The sequence below is a fragment of the Caloenas nicobarica genome, chromosome 14 (assembly GCF_036013445.1).
Source record: "Caloenas nicobarica isolate bCalNic1 chromosome 14, bCalNic1.hap1, whole genome shotgun sequence".
Classification (NCBI taxonomy): Eukaryota; Metazoa; Chordata; class Aves; order Columbiformes; family Columbidae; genus Caloenas; species Caloenas nicobarica.
This window is the reverse complement of record NC_088258.1, coordinates 3,191,619-3,209,513: the sequence shown is the minus strand read 5'-3', so window position 1 is coordinate 3,209,513 and position 17,895 is coordinate 3,191,619. Positions and strand designations below refer to the sequence as shown.

Sequence of the window (17,895 nt, the reverse complement as noted above, 5' to 3'; positions counted from 1 at the left end):
GCTTTGCAAAGCCCACAGCACCCCGAACAGTTGGGTTTGGAATGTGAAGGGCTGAGCAGAAATACTTCTGCAACGCTCAGCACCTTTTAGGAATGGTCCCTGCACTGCTGGGGGGTCCCCCCTGCATTTTTGGCAGCTGCATTCCAGTGCTTGGTGAAACCTGGGCACATTACCCATTGTCACCAGTGCCCTCAGCACAAAGGGGTTTCGGTGCCGTTTCTCATCACCGGCTTTGTGGACGCAGCTCTGGTGTCCCCAGTGAGGCCTGGGGGCCGCTGGGCACTGCTGTGACCTGCCGCCTTGTTTTCTCTTTTAGAAATGGCAGCGTCGGTTCTTCATCCTCTACGAGCACGGGCTGCTGCGCTACGCCCTCGACGAGATGGTGAGTACTGTGTGGCAGAGGCTGCGGCCGCGTTCGGGCCGTGGGGGTCAGGCTGCCCGTGCCGTGGAGCCGGGGCTGCTTCTGCTGCCCTCAGAGCAACCTGGGGCGATGCTCCTGGTAAATGGCGTGGGGAGATCTCTGCTGGACCGGTGAAGAGTTTTGCTTTCTGGGTTTGACTTAACGCCTGACTGGGTTTGCATGGGAGGTTGGTGGACAGTCTGCGGAGGATGGTGGGTGTTTTGGAGGCGTGTGTGTCCCACATGGCGTGGGGTTGATCGGTTGCCAACAGGTCCCATGCAGGCAGGAAGCACTGAGGGAGTCCCCAAGGGCATCCGCTATCCTTTCTGCCCCGTTCCTCGGTGCCAGCTGGGGTTTGGTGGCAATGAATCTCCTTGGCAGTGCCTGGGAAGGAGGCGATGCCCGTGGAAAGCAGGTCAGCTGGAACGCCTTCCCGCTACTCACCCGCTGCAGAGTGAAAAAACAGAAAGGGGAGAGGAAGGGAAACCCTCCCATCCGCTGCAAGCTGGGAAGTGGGGCTGATGAGCCCAGGGGAAACTGGGCTGCTGATTTATCCTCCTGGTTACCGAGGGTGCCCAAGGCTGACCATGCTGGCACGGCACAGCGGGAGCCTGGCAAAGCCGGGAGCACCGGGATGCGGGGCAGCGTGTGTGCACACGTGGGACTGGGACGTGCGGGGACGCGCGGGGACCTGCCTCTGCGGCAGGGAGGCTCCTGCGAGGGCTTTGTGCCTTAGTCCTCTGCCGCTGCCTCCTGCGAGGACACCGTGGGGCACAGCAGCACAGCGAGCGTTGCTCGAGTTTCATGCCTTGTTCGTTTGTATTTTTTTCTTGGGGTTGATCCAAGTGCCCTAAATAATTTAGATGTCTCGGGTAGGAGCAGTGGAGGCTTTCAATATATTTTTAGTGTCTCAGCAACCTGGCTGCGCACTGGGCTGGTGTTTCGTGTCCTGCAGTGACAGGGCAGCAGTGTGTGGCTGGTTGCGGTGGGGAGACACCCTGATCTGAGGAGAGGTGGAAGGATGTTGGGAAACCCAATTTCTAATGGTTTTGTTTGTTTGTCTTTTCTGTTTTGCATTCTGGGGAGGCACCGGATTCACTGTCCCATGGCCCTTCGTGGTGCGATGGGTGCTGCTGGAGGAGGACAGGAGGGCTCGGTCCGGTCTCTCTGTGGCCATAGATAGAGGAGATGGTTGTGGCTCCCTCCTTCTCGTCAGGGTCTGACACATGGTGTAAAAATACCCTCCTGACCTTTCTGCAGAGCACGTCACTGTGTGGGATCCACACTGCTGTTTGCACCGGCTCTGCTAAAGGTGTTGTCTGGCCATAGTTGGGCACAACCTCCCTCAGCTCCTTCCAGCCTGCGGCACCGGAGCACCCCCTGCTATGCTGGCTGGACTGGGGTGAGAGGAGAAGCCCATGAGCAAAAAAACCCCAACTGTTTTTGCATGGAGAATCCACATTGCAGCCCATGCAGGGATGATCTGCCCCCGGTGTGCCTCAGTTGCCCCTCTGGGAGCCACGTGGGGGTCCCGTGGGGGCCTCGTCATGGGGACAGTCTCCACAGCAGGCCGGGGACCTCCCAGGCTCTTGCAAGCAGGGATTGAATTGCTTTTCCTTGAACCTGTTAGACATTAATTTTGTGGGTTTGGTGATTTCTGCTCTTACTAAAAGTGGGAGGAGAGGGAAAGGTGGGCTAGGGAGGGGAGTCCCAGCTGGCGATGGTGGCAGAGACGGTCCTGTGTGCCTGACCAGGACACCCCATCTCACTCCTGGCCTGGCTGAAGTCAGAGGAGACCTTGGGGGGTACCCAAAGACATTGGTGCTGCGGTACGCAGAGACCATGGCATGGGCCAGCCTTGGGTGCAGGAGCCTTTTGGCGTGGGGTGGTTCAGGCTTGGTGTTGGATTGGAGCATTTTGGGCACAGAAAGCCCTTAGCAGAAGGTGGGACACAGCGGGCACCAGCTGCCCTGTTGGCATCCAGCCCCGTCCTGAGACCTCCCTGAGCTGACCCCGAGTCTGTGCCCCTGCTCAGCTGCCTTCTTTCTGTGTGTCCGTTCTTCCGTCTGTCTGCCCTTTCTCTGCCATATTTTCCACTCGGAAAACCCAAACTAGGTCTTCACAGTGGCTGCAATGGGGAGGATGTGCACAGGCCGTGGAGCTCCATCCACTTGGACCCACTCCCTGGGGTCTCCCTCTTACACCCAAAGCCTGTCTGGCCTCTGGGAATGCCAAGCAAAGCTCGTCCCCTTCCTCTCTGCACGGATCGTGCCAGCAGCCCCTCCTGGCTAAGCCGAGCCTGCTCAGACGTGCAGAAATTCCTCCCTCCCAGCCACGGGTGGATGCAGAGGTGGTGTGATCGCTCGGGGTTGCCTTCCCATGCTGAACCGCTGTGATTACCCCTCGGCGCTGGCTCGTTCCTGCAGTTTGATAAACCTCCGTGCTGGGCTGGATGATGTACAGGAGTTGACGTTTCTCCGCAGCAGCTGGAGGATGGTGAAACTGCTCTTATGTTGGGTTGAGGGAAGGTAGGAAAGAAGGTGACAGAGCGCCGGGGACAGGCTTGGCGATGAGCCGCTGCATTGTGAGTGTCTGAGGACATTTGCCCCCGTGCGCTTCCCAGTCCTGTGGCATTTCCTCGGTTTTCCCAACAGATCTGTTCCCTGATTCCCCTTTGCATAGAGTGCGAGACTAAAGCCTGCCAAAATACCTAAGCCAAGGCAAATGCATCCAGAAACTTGTTTTGGAGGTGTAAGAGTCACCCAAAGAGCTGAGACCTTTGGTACTTCAGGGTATTTTAAACTAGAGAGGATAAAGTCCTCAGCCTGTGGGGAAACAGCCCTGCCTGGGCTGGGAGGGATCGCGCTCAGTCACTTGAGGGGACAACGGGGGACACGTGCCAGGACGGTGAGCAAAACCTCTCCTGGCTGCCGCCAGCCCAGCGGCTGCATCCCAGCATGGGAGGAGATGCCCACACTGGTGCTGGCAGCTGCACCTTCTGCTGTGGCCTCGCGCTGTGCGAGGTCTCGGTCCTCCTGGTGAAACACACAGTGAAACCAGTGCTGCTGTGGCACTGGGAGAGCAGCCCGGTACCGCGGTGGTTCGGGTGGTTTTGGTTGCGGTATGGGAGCTGCCACAAAAGTAGCGCCGGGCTAAGGGGATGGAGCCAGAGAGTAGCAAGTGCAGAGCATTTGCCTTCTTTTGTTTTGATTGCTGCGATCTATAATTAGTGGCTGAGGTCTCTATAAATAGAGCCCTGCTGCGTGGGAACGCAGTGGAGAGCCCGTGGGTGCAGGGGGGTTTGTGGGGATGGAGTAGCTGTCCCCTCCCTCCCGGAGGGGTGGGTGGTGGCCTCAGCTGTCCCCTCCCTCTTGGACCTGCCCAGGGGGTGACAGCCTCAGCACTGCCTGGGGACAGATCCAGCCCCATGGCTAGAGCAGATCAAAGAAGAGGGTCTGGATCTTCAGCTCAGCATCTTAATGAATCATTACATGTCCATGGACCAGACCTAGTCTCTGTGCCTCAGTTTACCCCTCTGCCACTTCCCTTGGGCTGGGATTTATACTAGGTTGGCATCTGTGCCAGTGCTTTGCCCCCAGAGAGAGGTGCATCTCCCCTGGAGGTGTTGTCCCCTCACACCAGACCTCCTTTCAGTGGCTGCCTGAAACTATTAGTTTTGTTTTTTTTCTTTGTGGATATGTTGCTTTGAAAGCAGGACAAAATTCAGGCTCACCTGGGAGCATCTCAAACTTGCCAGCATTGTGGATAATTAATGCCAAGGTGAGAACATCTCCTGGATTGGCTTTCCCAGCTCCTCCGTGGGGATCAGGAGAAGCATCCCTGGGCATGATGTGTCCTTCTCCCAACAAATTGGCCTCTCTCCATGTCTGGTGTCTTCCAGCGTGGTGGGGCGAAATGTGAGGATGGGCTGTGAGCCCTGCCTCTACCCTACCCCCTGTTTGCTGGAGTCAAGTTCCTTTCTACAATTGGGGACGGACATTAAGACCGCTGTTTGAGTGGAGTCTAAGAGGATGCTTAAACCAGTAGTCAGCAGTCTCCGTGCGAGAGTTTGCTCACGTGTATGGAATTGGGTGGTTTTATCCTCCACAGCAGCATCGCAGACCCCTCCTGGGTTCGCAGCACGGTGGTCCTGCTCCTAAATCAGGAATTCGGATGGATCGTAACAGCATTAACCTCAGTACAATGGAGCGGACATCCCTGTTCCAGCCTGCGATGTCTGGGAGGGGGGTCAGGAGCTGGTGGGACTGGGGCGGAATGAAGAGCGAGGCCAGCCCGGCATCTGGCAGTGGTTAGGGGAGTACCGGGACCCCTGGACCGGGTGTATAAATAGGAGAAGAGGGCCCAGCTCAGAGGTGGGAGGTCTGGCAGCGCGCAGGGGGCTGCCGGGTCACATCTGGAGACCTGCAGGCCACATCTGGAGACCTGCACCGCCCCAGGCGCCGCTCCCCGCCACGAAATCTAAGGAATTGGTAAATGAGTAAAAAGGGAGAGGGATGTAAGCGTTGGTGGCTGCTGGTGCGGGATCAGAGCGAGGGAGCGATGTGTACCTGCTGATGTTGTGATGCGTAGACACCTGTATTTGTTATTTCCTAATCAACCGCCTTCCAAAATTGTCTTTATTCAGAAGGGGCATTTTAAAATGTCACTGTCAGCAGAGTTGCTCCATCCTAATTTTCGTCGTAGTTCCCTCCTTTGTCATCTATATTGTTTTAAGAAGCCAAGAATCTGTGCGTGTGTTTTTCTCCTCCTTTTCAGATCAAAGCAGTTTACTTCAGTCTTGGCACAGAATGGAAATTCATTGGCAGGGATTAAAAACGAACCTTAAACATCCTGGCCTCTCTGTCCTTGCTTTTTCCACACATTTCGCCATTTAAGTGTTTCCAAGGTCTCCCTGCCCCCTCCTCCACGGGAGCACCAGGCTTTACAAACCCCCATTCCCCTCATCCCTGGCGTCTCCCCCTGTGCATGCAGTTTTGCCAGTGCCTCTGTTTCCCAGATCTTCAAGACTTTCAGTTTCTGTTTAGCATAAAAAGCTTTTGGCTTGAATCAAAGCACATTTCAAATTTAAATAGCAAGCTGAAACAGAAAGGCTGGAGGGGAGCGGCTGTTCAATGCTTGGAGGGTGGCAGGAACCCCCACAGATTTTTTTTTCCAGGGTGCGGGTCTGACTTGGTCTTGCAGCGGGTGGACTTTCTTCCCAGGTCCTTTGGTTTTTGGGTTGACCTCAACGGAGGGGGAGAGCGACCCCTTGCACGGCCGCATGCTGCAATGGTCTGGAGGTGACGTGTCACCTCAGCGAATGCTGGTGACAGTGCCCTGCCAGTCCCACCGGTTTATGCAATGGAGGGGAAAATGGCTCCATCCAGGAGCTTCTGGATCCATGGTCCTGGTGTGGATGGGACATGATGTAGGATGGGCAATGCTGGGTGGCAGAGCCAGGGAAATAACTGGTTTGGTGGGGAGCGGGGTGGAAGATGATCTGTGGGGAGGTTTCACCTGGGATGTTTAGTGTGTATCTCAAAGATGATGCAGTAGAAATAAGGGAATGTTGGGAATAATTTTGGGGAGCAGTGATGCTTTCTCCACCAGGAGAGGGACACCTGAGGTTGGGGTGCAAGGGAAAGGTGACAAAGGGCATCTTGTAGTCGCTTTACAGGAGATGTAGAGACAGCACAAGTGCTGGTGGTTCCCAACAGAGCTTGGAGATCTTTGATGGTTTTGTTGTGTTTAATTTTCAATACTGCTTTTGTGGGGGAGGGAAATAAATCCATGAACCTACAGGGAGCCCTGGGAACTCATTCCCCTGGACATTGCTGAATCCAGGACCAGGCAGGCTTGGAGTTGGGAGGATACGCAGATCTTCATTTGTGGTCTTTCTAATGTTAGCATCTCGCTTGATGCTGATCTGGTGTCATGTTGTGTGCTGGGGTTGGGTGTGGGGATCCCCTAACGGTGGCTTCAGGGGGTTCATGTCTTCCCTCTTCTGTCTGCTCAAAGTGTCTGGCCCCAGCTGCTGCTGGAGGTGGGTCCTGCTGTCAAGACCCCTGTGAGCACCTCTGTGAATGGTTCCCTACCTTCTTCTATTTTCCCTCTCTTTAGTTTGGTTTAGTGTGGTGTGTAAAATGGTGGTTTGTGGGGCTGAGAGAACAGGGAAGGGCTCCTCCAGGGATGGCCTCAGCATCTGGGTCCATGGCCAGGGACCATCACTGTGGCCCCAAAAGTACCTGGGACTAAAGTACCTGGGTTTACGTGAGCTTAAATGGGTTTACCTGGCTGTTCCTGTTCATGTCTTCTCTAGTGTGGATGGAGGGCACAGATGTCCACGTCCAAGTTTGCTGAGAAGGGCATTTGCTGCCCACTGAGAGAGAGATTCCATGAAACACTCCATGGTGGGAGGTTTGGGAGTTAACAGAAGACGAGAGGATAAAAGCAAGAGTTGGGAGAGCTCCATGCAGCCAGAGACCTCCTAATGAATGAGCAGCTTTGATGACCTGGCCCAGGTGCTTCCTTCCTGGAAACAACACAGCCCCTATTGTGTTCTGCAGGGTGAGCTGCAAAGCTGGAATTGCTCTTACACTGAGCAACGAGAACAGGTTCAAGTGGCTCTGTCCTTTCTGCTTTTTCCCTGCTCCTCCATCTTGAGATCTAGTGAAGATCTTTGCATAGAAGATGTGTGCAAGAGCAGTGAGGGAAATGAGCTGGATTTTAAATTGCGTTTATCTAGTTTATGGGAGGCAGAGGGATACAGGCGCTTGTAGCAGCTGGAGTTTTTTCTTTCGTGGCTTCTGGAAACCTGGGCTCCGTACCCGTGGTCTCCAGCCTGGCTGCAGGCTCTCGGCGAAAGAAAATCCTGATCCGCTGCAAAACGTTAATGCAGAAATCAAACCCTCCTCTGAAGGCATATAGCAGTGAAGATGTCAGAGCTGGTCATGAAATGACACAGCTAATTGCTGAGCGCACAATTATCCTCATGTGAGACCCTGGGGCCCCGTCTTCAGATGTTGGCATCAGATCTGCTTTTCCTCTGCGTCCCATCACGCTGTAAATGTCTAACAAAATAAAAAACCGTGACAGCCCTGAGCGCTGCAGCAGTGAGTGACAGATGGAAGCACAAGTATTTACTATGGGCAGTTGCTCCAGTTGTTTTTTATTGGTTTGGTTTTTTTTTTCCATTTTTCTTTCTGGTAGAGAGGTTGAAATGATGCAGTGGAAGCCCTGCTGTGGTCCCACAGAGGAGGGGGCTGCAGTGGTGGGTGTCTGGTCCCAGCTCCAGAGCATCCCCCAGTCCCTGGATGTCTATGTCCATCTGCAGAGACATGAACAACCAACAAATCCACAGTGTTGTTTTTTTCTCTGCTATTTTTCAGTGCCGGAGAGGGTGTGTGAAACGAGCTCCCTGTGGCACATCCCTGTACCTGCCAGATGGACCATGTGGCGGTGGGGATGAGATTGGTTTTAATTCTTTCCAGCCCTTTTGTGGGCCATGGGCTGAGGTTGGTGAGGACCACCAGTGGGCTGTGGGCTACAGGTTGGGTAATGCTGGGCAGTAGCACCCGTTTTCCTGTAGTGTAAAGGAATCCCTGGAAGAAATGTCATCCCGGTGACTGGCACATCCCTGTTCCCATCGCTGCTGGGTGGCACCGGGGTATCCTGGCCTCGCCTGGTGGGATTCGGCGCTGCAAAACCCTCAGTGACAGCTCGGAGAGGTGGTCGAGGACATGAACTGAACAAGGCAACGAAGCAGCTCTCAAAATCAAAGCGTGTTCCCTCCTTTTTACCCGGTGGAGATCCTGTATTCACTGATTGTTGACATGACATATGTGGGTTGGAGAAAGGCAGCGGCTGCTTCTGGCAGGGGAGGAAGGAGCTGGGGGGGCTAGGGGGGCTCTGCAAGCCGAGATGCTGATTACCAGGGGCAGCAAATAGCTTGCAGCTGCCTCCGCTCAACATGCTCTTTGTGGTGCTTGCAGCCACTCTATGGATGCAGCTATTTTTAATTTCCCCAAGCGTGCGCACAAAGCAAAGGGGGTGGGTGATGCTGCTGGCGTCCCCCCCTTCCTGCTCCTGGCCCCGCACTTCCCGGCTTCCTCCTGGCCTTGGGGGAACGGGGGGAGCTGCACCCCCCTGGTTTTTTTGGGTCCGCCTTGGGAGCCAGCCTCGGTCCCCCCACCCCACGCCAGCGTGTGCGTGGAGCTGGGAAAATGCAGAAATAAATAAATACGCAATTAGGCTGGCGTCCAGCTGTGGAGGGGGGGGTGTGCTGCAAAAAAGAGGCTCCGGCCAGATTTTGGAATGCCTGAGAAAGCGGCTGGAGCCGTGGACAAGCGTGGGGTCGTGGGCTTCCCACCCCCATCCCGGCAGAGATGGGGCGGCTGTGGCCCCCGAGGAGGAGGGTGAAGGAAGGAAGGTGGCAGCTCTCGACCTTTCTCTTGGGGGAGGGAATTTTCCCCCCCATTGCCATCTTGCAGAGTCCAGGCCAAGGCATGTTTGTGCTGGGGGTGTGATGAGAGCGGGGGGTCTCAGCCAACCCTCGGCATGCTCAAGAGCAAACTTTGTGCCAGTGTTTTGGGGGCCGAAAGCCGAGGTGTGTACTCTGTTCAAGCAGCAACATAGTTCGAGGTTAATAAATTACTTATTTGCAGTCCTCGTTTCTCTGTTACGGTAAGCATTAGTGAATATTGTATTTCTGGTTTATCCCGGGCATGCATTATTCATCAGGTTTGAAGTCTGTGAAAGGGACATTGTCAGGTTAAAACTTGCGTGGAGACAAGCCGAGGTCTTCAGTGAGGTTTTGTAAACAGCTTTTCTCAGGGTTGCTGAATGCAGGGATTTCGCTGAAGCCTTCCACCTTTTGTCTGTGCTGTTTTGAGGCATTTCTGGTGAAAAATGAGAATTCTCAGACAGGTTTTGTTATTGGTCTTGCTCAATGAGTTATCGTGGGCTGCAAGATATGTAAGGTAGAAAAAAAACCAAAACAAACCAGCAAAATACTGCTTGTCCTTCATACCAGATCAGGTAACAGCATGTGAATGTGCTTTTGCTAATAGGTATTTTGTAAGACCTTTTTATTTTGCCCTGTCCCTTCAAAGCTGCGGAAGAGACGCTTCCCTGCAGTCGCTGTCTGACTGCAAGGAGGCAACAAGATAAAACAGCCACTCAGTCTTGCTGGAAGTTAAAATTACCATAGGTAAATCACGTGCACGGCAACTTAACGTTACCCTTCACCTCCTTCCCGCGGGATCCAGGAGCGGATTTAATTTCTCTGTGTATACTAATGTGGCTTCCACCCGCCGCGGGCAGCGCGGCTCGTCCGTCACCTCTTCTGCTGTTAAGGGAGAGCAGGTCCCTGGGGCAGAGGTGCTGCGTGTGGGGCTTGGGCTGCTCCAGGCGCTGGGGAAGGCTCCCACCTACCCAGGAGGGGGTTTTTTTCCCCATATTTTTCTGCTATTGCACCCCAGGACCATGCTGTGTATCCATTGCACCCCTCACTGTCTGTTGCGATCCTGGGGGTCCCCGCTCTTGCACGCCCCGTGGCTCCAGGTGCCGTAGTTGTGGCTTCTCCATGATTTTATGGCCAAACAGTAAGACTCTGGGCTGCTCTTCTGCTGCAGCCCACGGTTGTCACCGCTCTCCGTCCCCGTACAGTGATTCTTGCAATGTTTCCTTTGCTGTGGGTGACAGGGTTCCCTGGGGAGAGGAGGTGGAGCAGGAGCACAGGTTGGTTTTAGACATGTCCTGGCAGCACCCTGAGCTTGCACGGGATTTGCACCCATTGTGAGACTGCGGCTGAGGAGAAAGGGTGGGTTTTTGGAGCACACCCAGCCTTGGCCTTTCCCTCCTCGTTTCCTCAGCCCTGCTGCAACCACGCCGATAAAGTCACAGCAGATCATCAGGGCGCTGGGGATATAATTAGGGTTTTGGTTCACTTTTCTGGCTGCTTTCCCGTTAGGGGAGGGACAGCGAGGATTATGGACGGAGCAGATGTGTGGAGGAAGGGGATGTTTGGCTTACATGGGCAGTTAGTGCCATGCTGGGGGGCGAATTCTGTTGCCCCGGGCATGGGGGATGGAGAAACCTCCTTGGGCTCATCCCCTTCGGATGCACCAGATTGTCCAATGGATGTTCCCGAAGGAGAGGTTGCGGGGAGCACTCCCAGGAGCAGCTCCTGTCCCTGAACTCCTCTGCTCCTGTCCCTGAACTCCTCTGCTCCTGTCCCTGAACTCCTCTGCAAGCGCAGGATCCAGATGGGAGCAGCAGGTTTAGGCAGAAGACGCTGCTCCCCCAGGACATGGCGATGGCTCCGGCAGCCCGGTGTGTCATTCCCAGCCTCTGTCCCTGGCCACGGCAGGTGCTCAAAGCGCTTTTCTCCCCCGGGTGCCACTTGCCTTTGAACCCAGCAGTGCCTGCCCAGCCAGGACAGTTCTTTGCTGTCTGCACCGGTGTCTCCACTGCACCTTGCCAAGCTCATGTTGTTGCTGGGTGGTCTCCTTGTATGTGCCTGTTTGGGAGCTTTTCTCCTTGGAACTGCTGTTCCTGACCAAAGAGCCTCCCGTTTTGTGCCATTCTGTGGGATGGCCAACAGTCAAAGGTTGGAAAAGACTCTCCGGCCACTGCCTTGGCTTTTGAGGAGGTCTGCAGAGTCCGTGCTTGTCTGGAAGCTGCTGGGAGCAACGCAGAGCAGAGCAGGTATGGAGTTTTCTATAGGGGTGAGGTGTGGGGCGCAGGATGTGGCTGCTGTTGCTTGATTGGCCAACCCAACCCAACCTCTTGTGCTTGGGTTGGCCCTCACTTCTCCAGCTGCCGCCCCCCGAGCGCCCTGGGACCATGGCCGTGTGGTATTCCCAGCCCGGCAGGAAGCTCTGCAAAGCTCGTAAGAGCAATGCTGGGGAGTAATGAGGTTTCCAGGCTAATTTGGCCAGATTCAAGAACTTCCACTGAAGCATCTGTGCCCATGGGAGTTGTCCGAGCATCCGGCGGATCTGGTGCTGCTGATCCCCACCGTTGTCCTCACCTTTTTTTGCAGTTGTTGAGCGCTGGTGCAAGATGCTGTATTGGCAGCAGATGCTGACTTTGTCCATTGCAAGGTGGTGCTTTCGTTCATTTATTTTTGTATTTTAGTGGAAAAAAATGAAAACTTCTAGTTCGTATGGAACTGAAAGTTTTTTTTCTTTTATTTTTTTTCTACCGATACCCCAGGAAATGTCTTGCCATATTATTTACTCTTTTATTGTGGGAAGCACTTGTGATTTTTGACCATGTTCTGGGTGCAGTTTGCTGTGCTTCCTGAGCTGGCGTAATGCTGGGCCTTAAATTATCCAGAGCTCTAGACGATGGCTGTCCGAGGTGGCTTTGCACGGCTGTGCCGGTGCTGATGGCTCAGTCTCTTGCTGTGTGTTTGCTCTGATTCCTCTGCTCTGGTGGGTTTGCAGGAGAAGTCGTGGGATGGCTGGAGACCCAGAGACTTGTCCTTCTTTCCTGTCCAGGCTGGAGCGGAGATGGATTCACTTAGGGATGTACGGGACTTTGATTTAATTTGCTGCTTTCCTTGGATGGCTCTTATCTTGGCCATGCCCATCCTTGATGGCCTCACGTCTCAGCCCATGCCCAGTTTCTGTGCGCACTGCAGCACATCTCCATGCTGCCAAGGGTGGTGGTACCTCGGGTGGCCCTTGGCCATGGTGGGATTTGCCCCTAGGTCGGAGCAGTGCTGAGTATAAGACCTTGGGAGTTGTTCCAGCAGCACTTGGTGCTGTAAATAACACTGAAACCACATCAACTGCAGTTATTTTCCCACTTTGCAAGAAGACTGGCTCCAAAACCGAGCAGCGAGGAAGCTTTGCCCTGGCTTCATTTCCTAAGGTTTTTCCAAGGTGCCGAAGACCTTTTCACTTAAATGCGTTTCACACCTTTTCATAGCTGCTGTAAGGATCCTGAGCAAAGGCATTGCCCCTGTCGCCAGTCTTTCTACCCAACTCAAGGCTTGAAAGCAAAAGTTCTCTGGAGAGTCAGAGTCTCAGCCCTGGTGTGACTGGTTTGTGGAGCCAGCCTGGGCCGTTGGGCAGAGCCTGCCCAGTTTGGCCTTGGTTCTCCAGCTCAGCTGATGCCCAGACAGATGCTTGAGCATCCCCATGAAGCAGAAATCCAGGTCCAGCTGCAGTTGACCAGGGCTTGGGTGTCTGACCAACACGGATGGAGACTACCCTGTGTCAATCCAAGCTTTCCACCTCCTGAGCCATCTCTGAAATCGGCATCACCATGTCTGTAACCATCTCTGTGTGCAGGCAACCTTACAAGTTGTGCTCTAGGGACATGGTTTCTGATGTTTTGGCCAAGCCCTTTGCTCCTGGGAATGCACCTGTGAGCCGGCGTGCACGCCGGTGCTGGTGAGCACCCTCACACGTGTGCCTGGCAGCACAGGGACCACCGGGGACTTGTCTCCTACACTGAGGGGGCGGAGAAGAAAGTTGACGAGGCCGATATGGAACAGTGCAATTTAAAATTCAGATACTAAGATGCAAATGAAGCCCGCCTTTCCCTCCCACCCCCAAAGGACTGTTTCCCTCTCCAGGCAACTCGCCCGCCATGGTCCCTGCACCGAGCTCCGGTGCTTTGCCGTGTGTGCCGTGCAGGCGCGTGGTCTCGCCTGCCTTTTGCCATCGGGCTGATTACCATGACAACTCGCTTGAACGCTGCAGATTTTTGCTTCCCCTTTGGCCGGGTAACCGTTGTGCCTGCATGCCGGGGAGCAGGGAAGATGCCATGCTGGCAGCTGTGAGCAGATGGGGTCGGATCCATTATCATGTGTTCCTCGCACCCCGCTTCTCGGAGGGGAGGAGGAGGATGTTTTGCATTTATAAATGCATTTAAATCCCAGAGAGCAAGAAGGAAGCATAACTCTTGGGTTTGCAGGGCTGCAAGGTGCTGCTTTCAGCACGGTGTGGCTGGCAAGTGCCCGTGCAAAGCTGGGCTCTCTCTTTGGTCTCCAAAGAGCTGGGATGGGACCTTGTTCCCATCATGGTGCTGATGTTCTCTGCATCTTTCCCTTTTCTGCTCCCGCGCTGGACATGGGGTGTGCATGTGCAAGGTTGCACGCTCCCCTGAAGGGCTCCCTGGATTTGGGGTCACTGCTGAGGACCCGAAGGGAGGTTGTACCCACTTGGTGACTGCCAGCGGGTTTGCAGACCCTCCCTGCTCGGTGTGGATGGATGTCAGGACAGAATCTGGCTGTCCCCGTCATGCACGGACTCCTCGGAGACCATTCAGCAGGAAAGAGGTTAACAGGAAGGCGGCAGGCGAGGCGCTGGCTGCCAGCTCCCGACCCCTCTTTGAGCTGGGGAGCAGCTGGGAGCTGCAAGAGCAACGCAAAAATCGCCATATAAGGCCAAGACGAGCCAGTTCCAGCCTCCCGCGCAGCCCCGGCCAGGTTTGCTGCGCTCCAGTGTGCGCTCCCCAGATGGGTGCCCGTGGGGACGGGGCTGCGGATGGGGTGCGTGGCCCCAAATTTGCTGCCTGGGCACCCCTGAGATGGGTGCTGCCTGTTCCTGGCTGGGGTGGCCCTGGGTGGGAGAGGAGCCCCAGGGTGCTTGCAGGCAGCTCGCGGCCTCTCTCAGTGTTTAGACTCGCTGTCTGTGGACATAAACACCGACTCTGCTTAAAAAGTGGCCCCTGGCTGAACTCTCCTGCCCAGCCCCTGCACTTCGCCCCCTCCCCAAACTGCTCCCAGGGAAGAAAATTCCTTCCCCCTGGCAAAAGTGGAGCTGATGTTGTTTTATCTCCTGGTAGAGGCTTGGGAGGGCTCTGCGGGGGCCCGGCGTGCAGGGACAGGTGTGCGTGGGGCTGGTTCCGTGGGGTGGGTGACCCGGGGCCATGGGGAGCTCCTCTGGCAAAACAAATTTCAGGATTTGGCTGTCGGTGCCTATGATGAACAAACAAGAGCCAACAGTGGGGAAATGTGTGATGGGGCCATGGGGAAGGGCAATGGTGTTTGTCTAAGCAGGATGGTGTTTCTGCACTCCGGGGCAGGTGTCCTGTCCCCTCTGTGCTGCTGCAGGGTGGTTGCTGGTGGCGCCGCGAGCTGCGTTTGCTGTGGGTGCAGAGCCAAGGCCACATCTGCAGAGCACCGCTTGTGCCCTCGTCTGTTAAAGGAGGTGATGGTGTTCTGCCCCCTGGAGAGTTTGGGCAGCAAGGGGGATTTTAGGGTGTCTTCCCCTGTTTCTTGCTCAATGGCATGACTTTCGTGTGCCGAGGTGCAGTCGGATGCATGTCGCTTCATACCTCCTGTTGCATTCCCTCACCCGTGGTAAAAATCTGCTTTTCTATTGCCTGGTGCACAGCCTGAGCAAGCTGGAGGTTTCTTGGTGGCTTCACTGAGCCATAGCTGCTGCTAGGGGAATGCTGCAGGTGGGAAAGGTGAGTTCGGGTGGCCGAGAAAAGAGACCTGCATCCCTGCTGGGCTGGTGCAGGGAGAGCAGAGAGCTGCTGTGGGAATGGGGGAGCGCTCCTGCTTGCAGGGAGGTGTGGGGTGGAGGAACACAACCTCCTGCTCCCCTTTGGTGGGCGACTGCTCCAGTCCATCCTTTTGCAGAGCCCACAGAGGTTGTTTTCAAGAGCCTTTGTCTAATTTAATAAATCCAGGATGCTCAGCCTGTCAGATGATCTATAAGTGTAATGAAATCTGCCCGCCGCAGAGCTCCAGTCGCGTCGTGGCCGTATCAATAGCCTCGTGCCTGGTGGCAGGAAGCCTAAAATGCTCATTAAAGTCCTTCTGCTGTGCCAGCCCTGCTCGCCTGGCATCTGAGCTCCTCGGTGCATCCCCAAACGGGATTCAGGGAGACCGTGCATAGCCTTGCGTGGCTGAAAAGGCAGCTCCCTGTGATTTTTTGAGGAGTTGGTGCTTTCTTGCTGATGAGGTCGGGTGGGAATGGTGGAGGCAGCGCTGGTGAGGGCTCCCTGTGCTGCGCTAGTGCCAGGAGCTGTGGGTCCAGGCTGTATTTCTGCTGTCCCCCAGGGCACGATTGTCCCCGTGTCGCTGTGATGTGCCTGTGGCGATGGAGCAGCGGAGTCTCGCTCCCTCCCACGCCGCAGCCCAGCCGAGATCCTGCTCGGCTGAGATCCTGCTCGCATCTCGCCCTGAGCACCACGATCAGCCAAGCCCGGGCACCGAGGATGGGTGAAGCTTTTAGCAAACAGGGTAGCTGCCTTTGCAGGGTACTCAGGAGTGCTGCGAATGAGCTGCGTGCTCGGCAGCAGCCGCCCTTATGAATATTTTAGCTTGGAGAATTAACATTTGTCAAGAAGCATTTATGGAGGCAGCGTGGATGTGTCTTCCCCAGGCTCCTGGCTGTTTTGGGACGGCGCTGGGAGCCAGGACAGAGCCAGCTTGTGCCTGAGCCCTGCAGCATCGTGGCTGAGCAGGACAGCAAACCACCATCTCCCCGCCGGGACAGCCGGGCCCCGGTGCCAAGGCAACCAGCTCGCCATGCAGGATAGACAAATGGTTGTGTTTTTCCTTTATTTCTTCCCCTCCTGGTTCTTGGCAGAAAGTAAAATGTCCCTTTTGTTTGGTTTCCTCCTCCCTCTGCCCCTTCGCCTTTCTTTAAAGGTTGTGTTCCAGATTTCATCAACCCACGTTGTGTAATAGCCCCGGAGAATGGCGTGGGCTCTGGCCATGTCCCGCCGAGGCTGTGGCAGAGCTGCTTCTTGGGAGCTTGACCGTGGGGTTACCTGCTCAGGAAACATCTGTACAGTTGCTGAGCAAAGTTCCATTGTATTTTGCATCGAGCTCCTACAATGCATAGGGGTTAGAAATGATGGGGAAGGTAGCTGGAGAAAAATCAGATATTTTTAAATCTAAATAATCCTGTATTTCTACATTGGCCCTGCAAAACCTAGGTGTTCCTGCTCTGGCAGGGGGATTGGACTAGATGATCTTTCGAGGTCCCTTCCAATCCCTAACATTCTGTGATTCTATGAAAACCATATGGAAAGGAGGGACTCTTGCAGACAGACCCTGTTGACTTACAGCATCAGCCCCTGTGCCTGAGAGAATCCAGCACTGTGCATCCTCCTGCTGCAGCACTGGGATCTCCCCAGGAGTGTCCCCCTTGGGATTTCTTCCTCTGGACTTGTAAGAGGTCTCTGTTTTTAATTTCCCTCCTTTCCACTGTCCAAAGCGGGGGATGCTGCAGTTGCTGGGCTCTGCCTGTGAACATCCATCCAAAGGTCACTGCATCTTGTCCGAGCTCGTTCCGGAGGCTGCTGGAGTTCTAGATGTGGAAAGCACCTGGGCAGGGAGAAGAGGAGGAGAAGAAGAGCATACTATAGGCTTTGTGTTGGATGGTGGGGGCCGCCGCGAGCACGTGTGTGTGTAAATATGGATCTGTCATGCTAGAGGGAAACAGGAAGGCGATTGTTTCTTGGCTCTGGTTCCTCTGCTGATACTGGCAGCGTGGGGAGCTGCAGCTGCTCAGATGGTGCTGCCGTCCTTGCGGCGGGGAGCTGCTCAGCTCGCCAGGCTGGTGGCACAAGGAGATGTGCTGCTGGCGATGGTGCCTGTGATGGTGTCCTCTGCTGGGCTTCCACCCCTTCCCCAGTTAACAGACGCAGCCAAGCACCAGATCCAGTCGTGGGGTAGCTGGGTGCTCCATCCCATTGACAGCAGCATGGGAAATGGCAAAGGCAGGGCCAGTGCCTGGGAACAGGGCTGTCCCCAAGGTGGGGACGGGCAGAAGCCAGAGCTGGAGCTGAGCCTGGGCCTCCTGGTTGTGTTCCCTGGTGCAAAAATGCTCTGGGTGGGGAAGGGGGCCGGACCCAGACCTTGGCTGTGCCGAAGGCCAGAGAGACAAAAACGTTTCTAAGACTCCACTTGGAGCAGGGGAAAGTTTTTCCGTTGGATTTTTATAGCTCCCGGAAAGCGAGGTTTTATTTTTGTTGTCTAAGACAAAAAAATCCTCTTAGGAGCTGAGTCCCTGCGGTGGTGCAGGGTGGACGGCTGTGCCGGGCTCTGGGCTCGGCTTCGCTTTCCCTCCCTCCCGCCATCCCGTGGGGTCTGTGGATGCCGGTGCTGGTTTCCACAGAGGAAAAGAAGAGGTTTTGGTGTCCCTGATGTACAACTGGTCCTGTTGGTGTGCCTGTGCTGAGCAGCGATGCTGCAGCACCTGTGATGGCTCCATGCCACCCCTGGGCTGTCACAGGGACACAGCTGCAGGGAAAGCTCTCTTGCTGGGGAAGGAGGTCATTTCCCACAACCTGCAGTTGGGTAAACCGAGGACTTCGGGGGGCTGATCTGAATTTCCTGGGGTCGTAAGCTGGGGCCATCAAGCTCTCCCAAGTGGCCCCTTCTTTGCATGGCACAGGCTGCTTTTGGAGGGGTTTTACTGGCAGGGGACCTGGTTTCCATGGTAAAAACCTTAACAACAGCTGCCAAAAATCCATCTCCCTGTGGCCCGGCCATCTGGAGGGCTCATGGAGGCTTT

The 17,895-nt window shown here is 55.2% G+C and overlaps 1 protein-coding gene across 3 annotated transcripts in view; it reads left to right on the top strand.

The window, feature by feature from the left end:
- MPRIP (myosin phosphatase Rho interacting protein) overlaps window positions 1–17,895 on the top strand; it is a 76,606-nt gene that overhangs the window by 12,938 nt on the left and 45,773 nt on the right. For all 3 annotated transcript variants that reach the window (XM_065645161.1, XM_065645160.1, XM_065645158.1), the window contains exon 3: window positions 317–382. In XM_065645161.1, coding sequence (XP_065501233.1) covers window positions 317–382 — 66 coding nt within the window. The remainder of the gene's footprint in view (window positions 1–316; window positions 383–17,895) is intronic.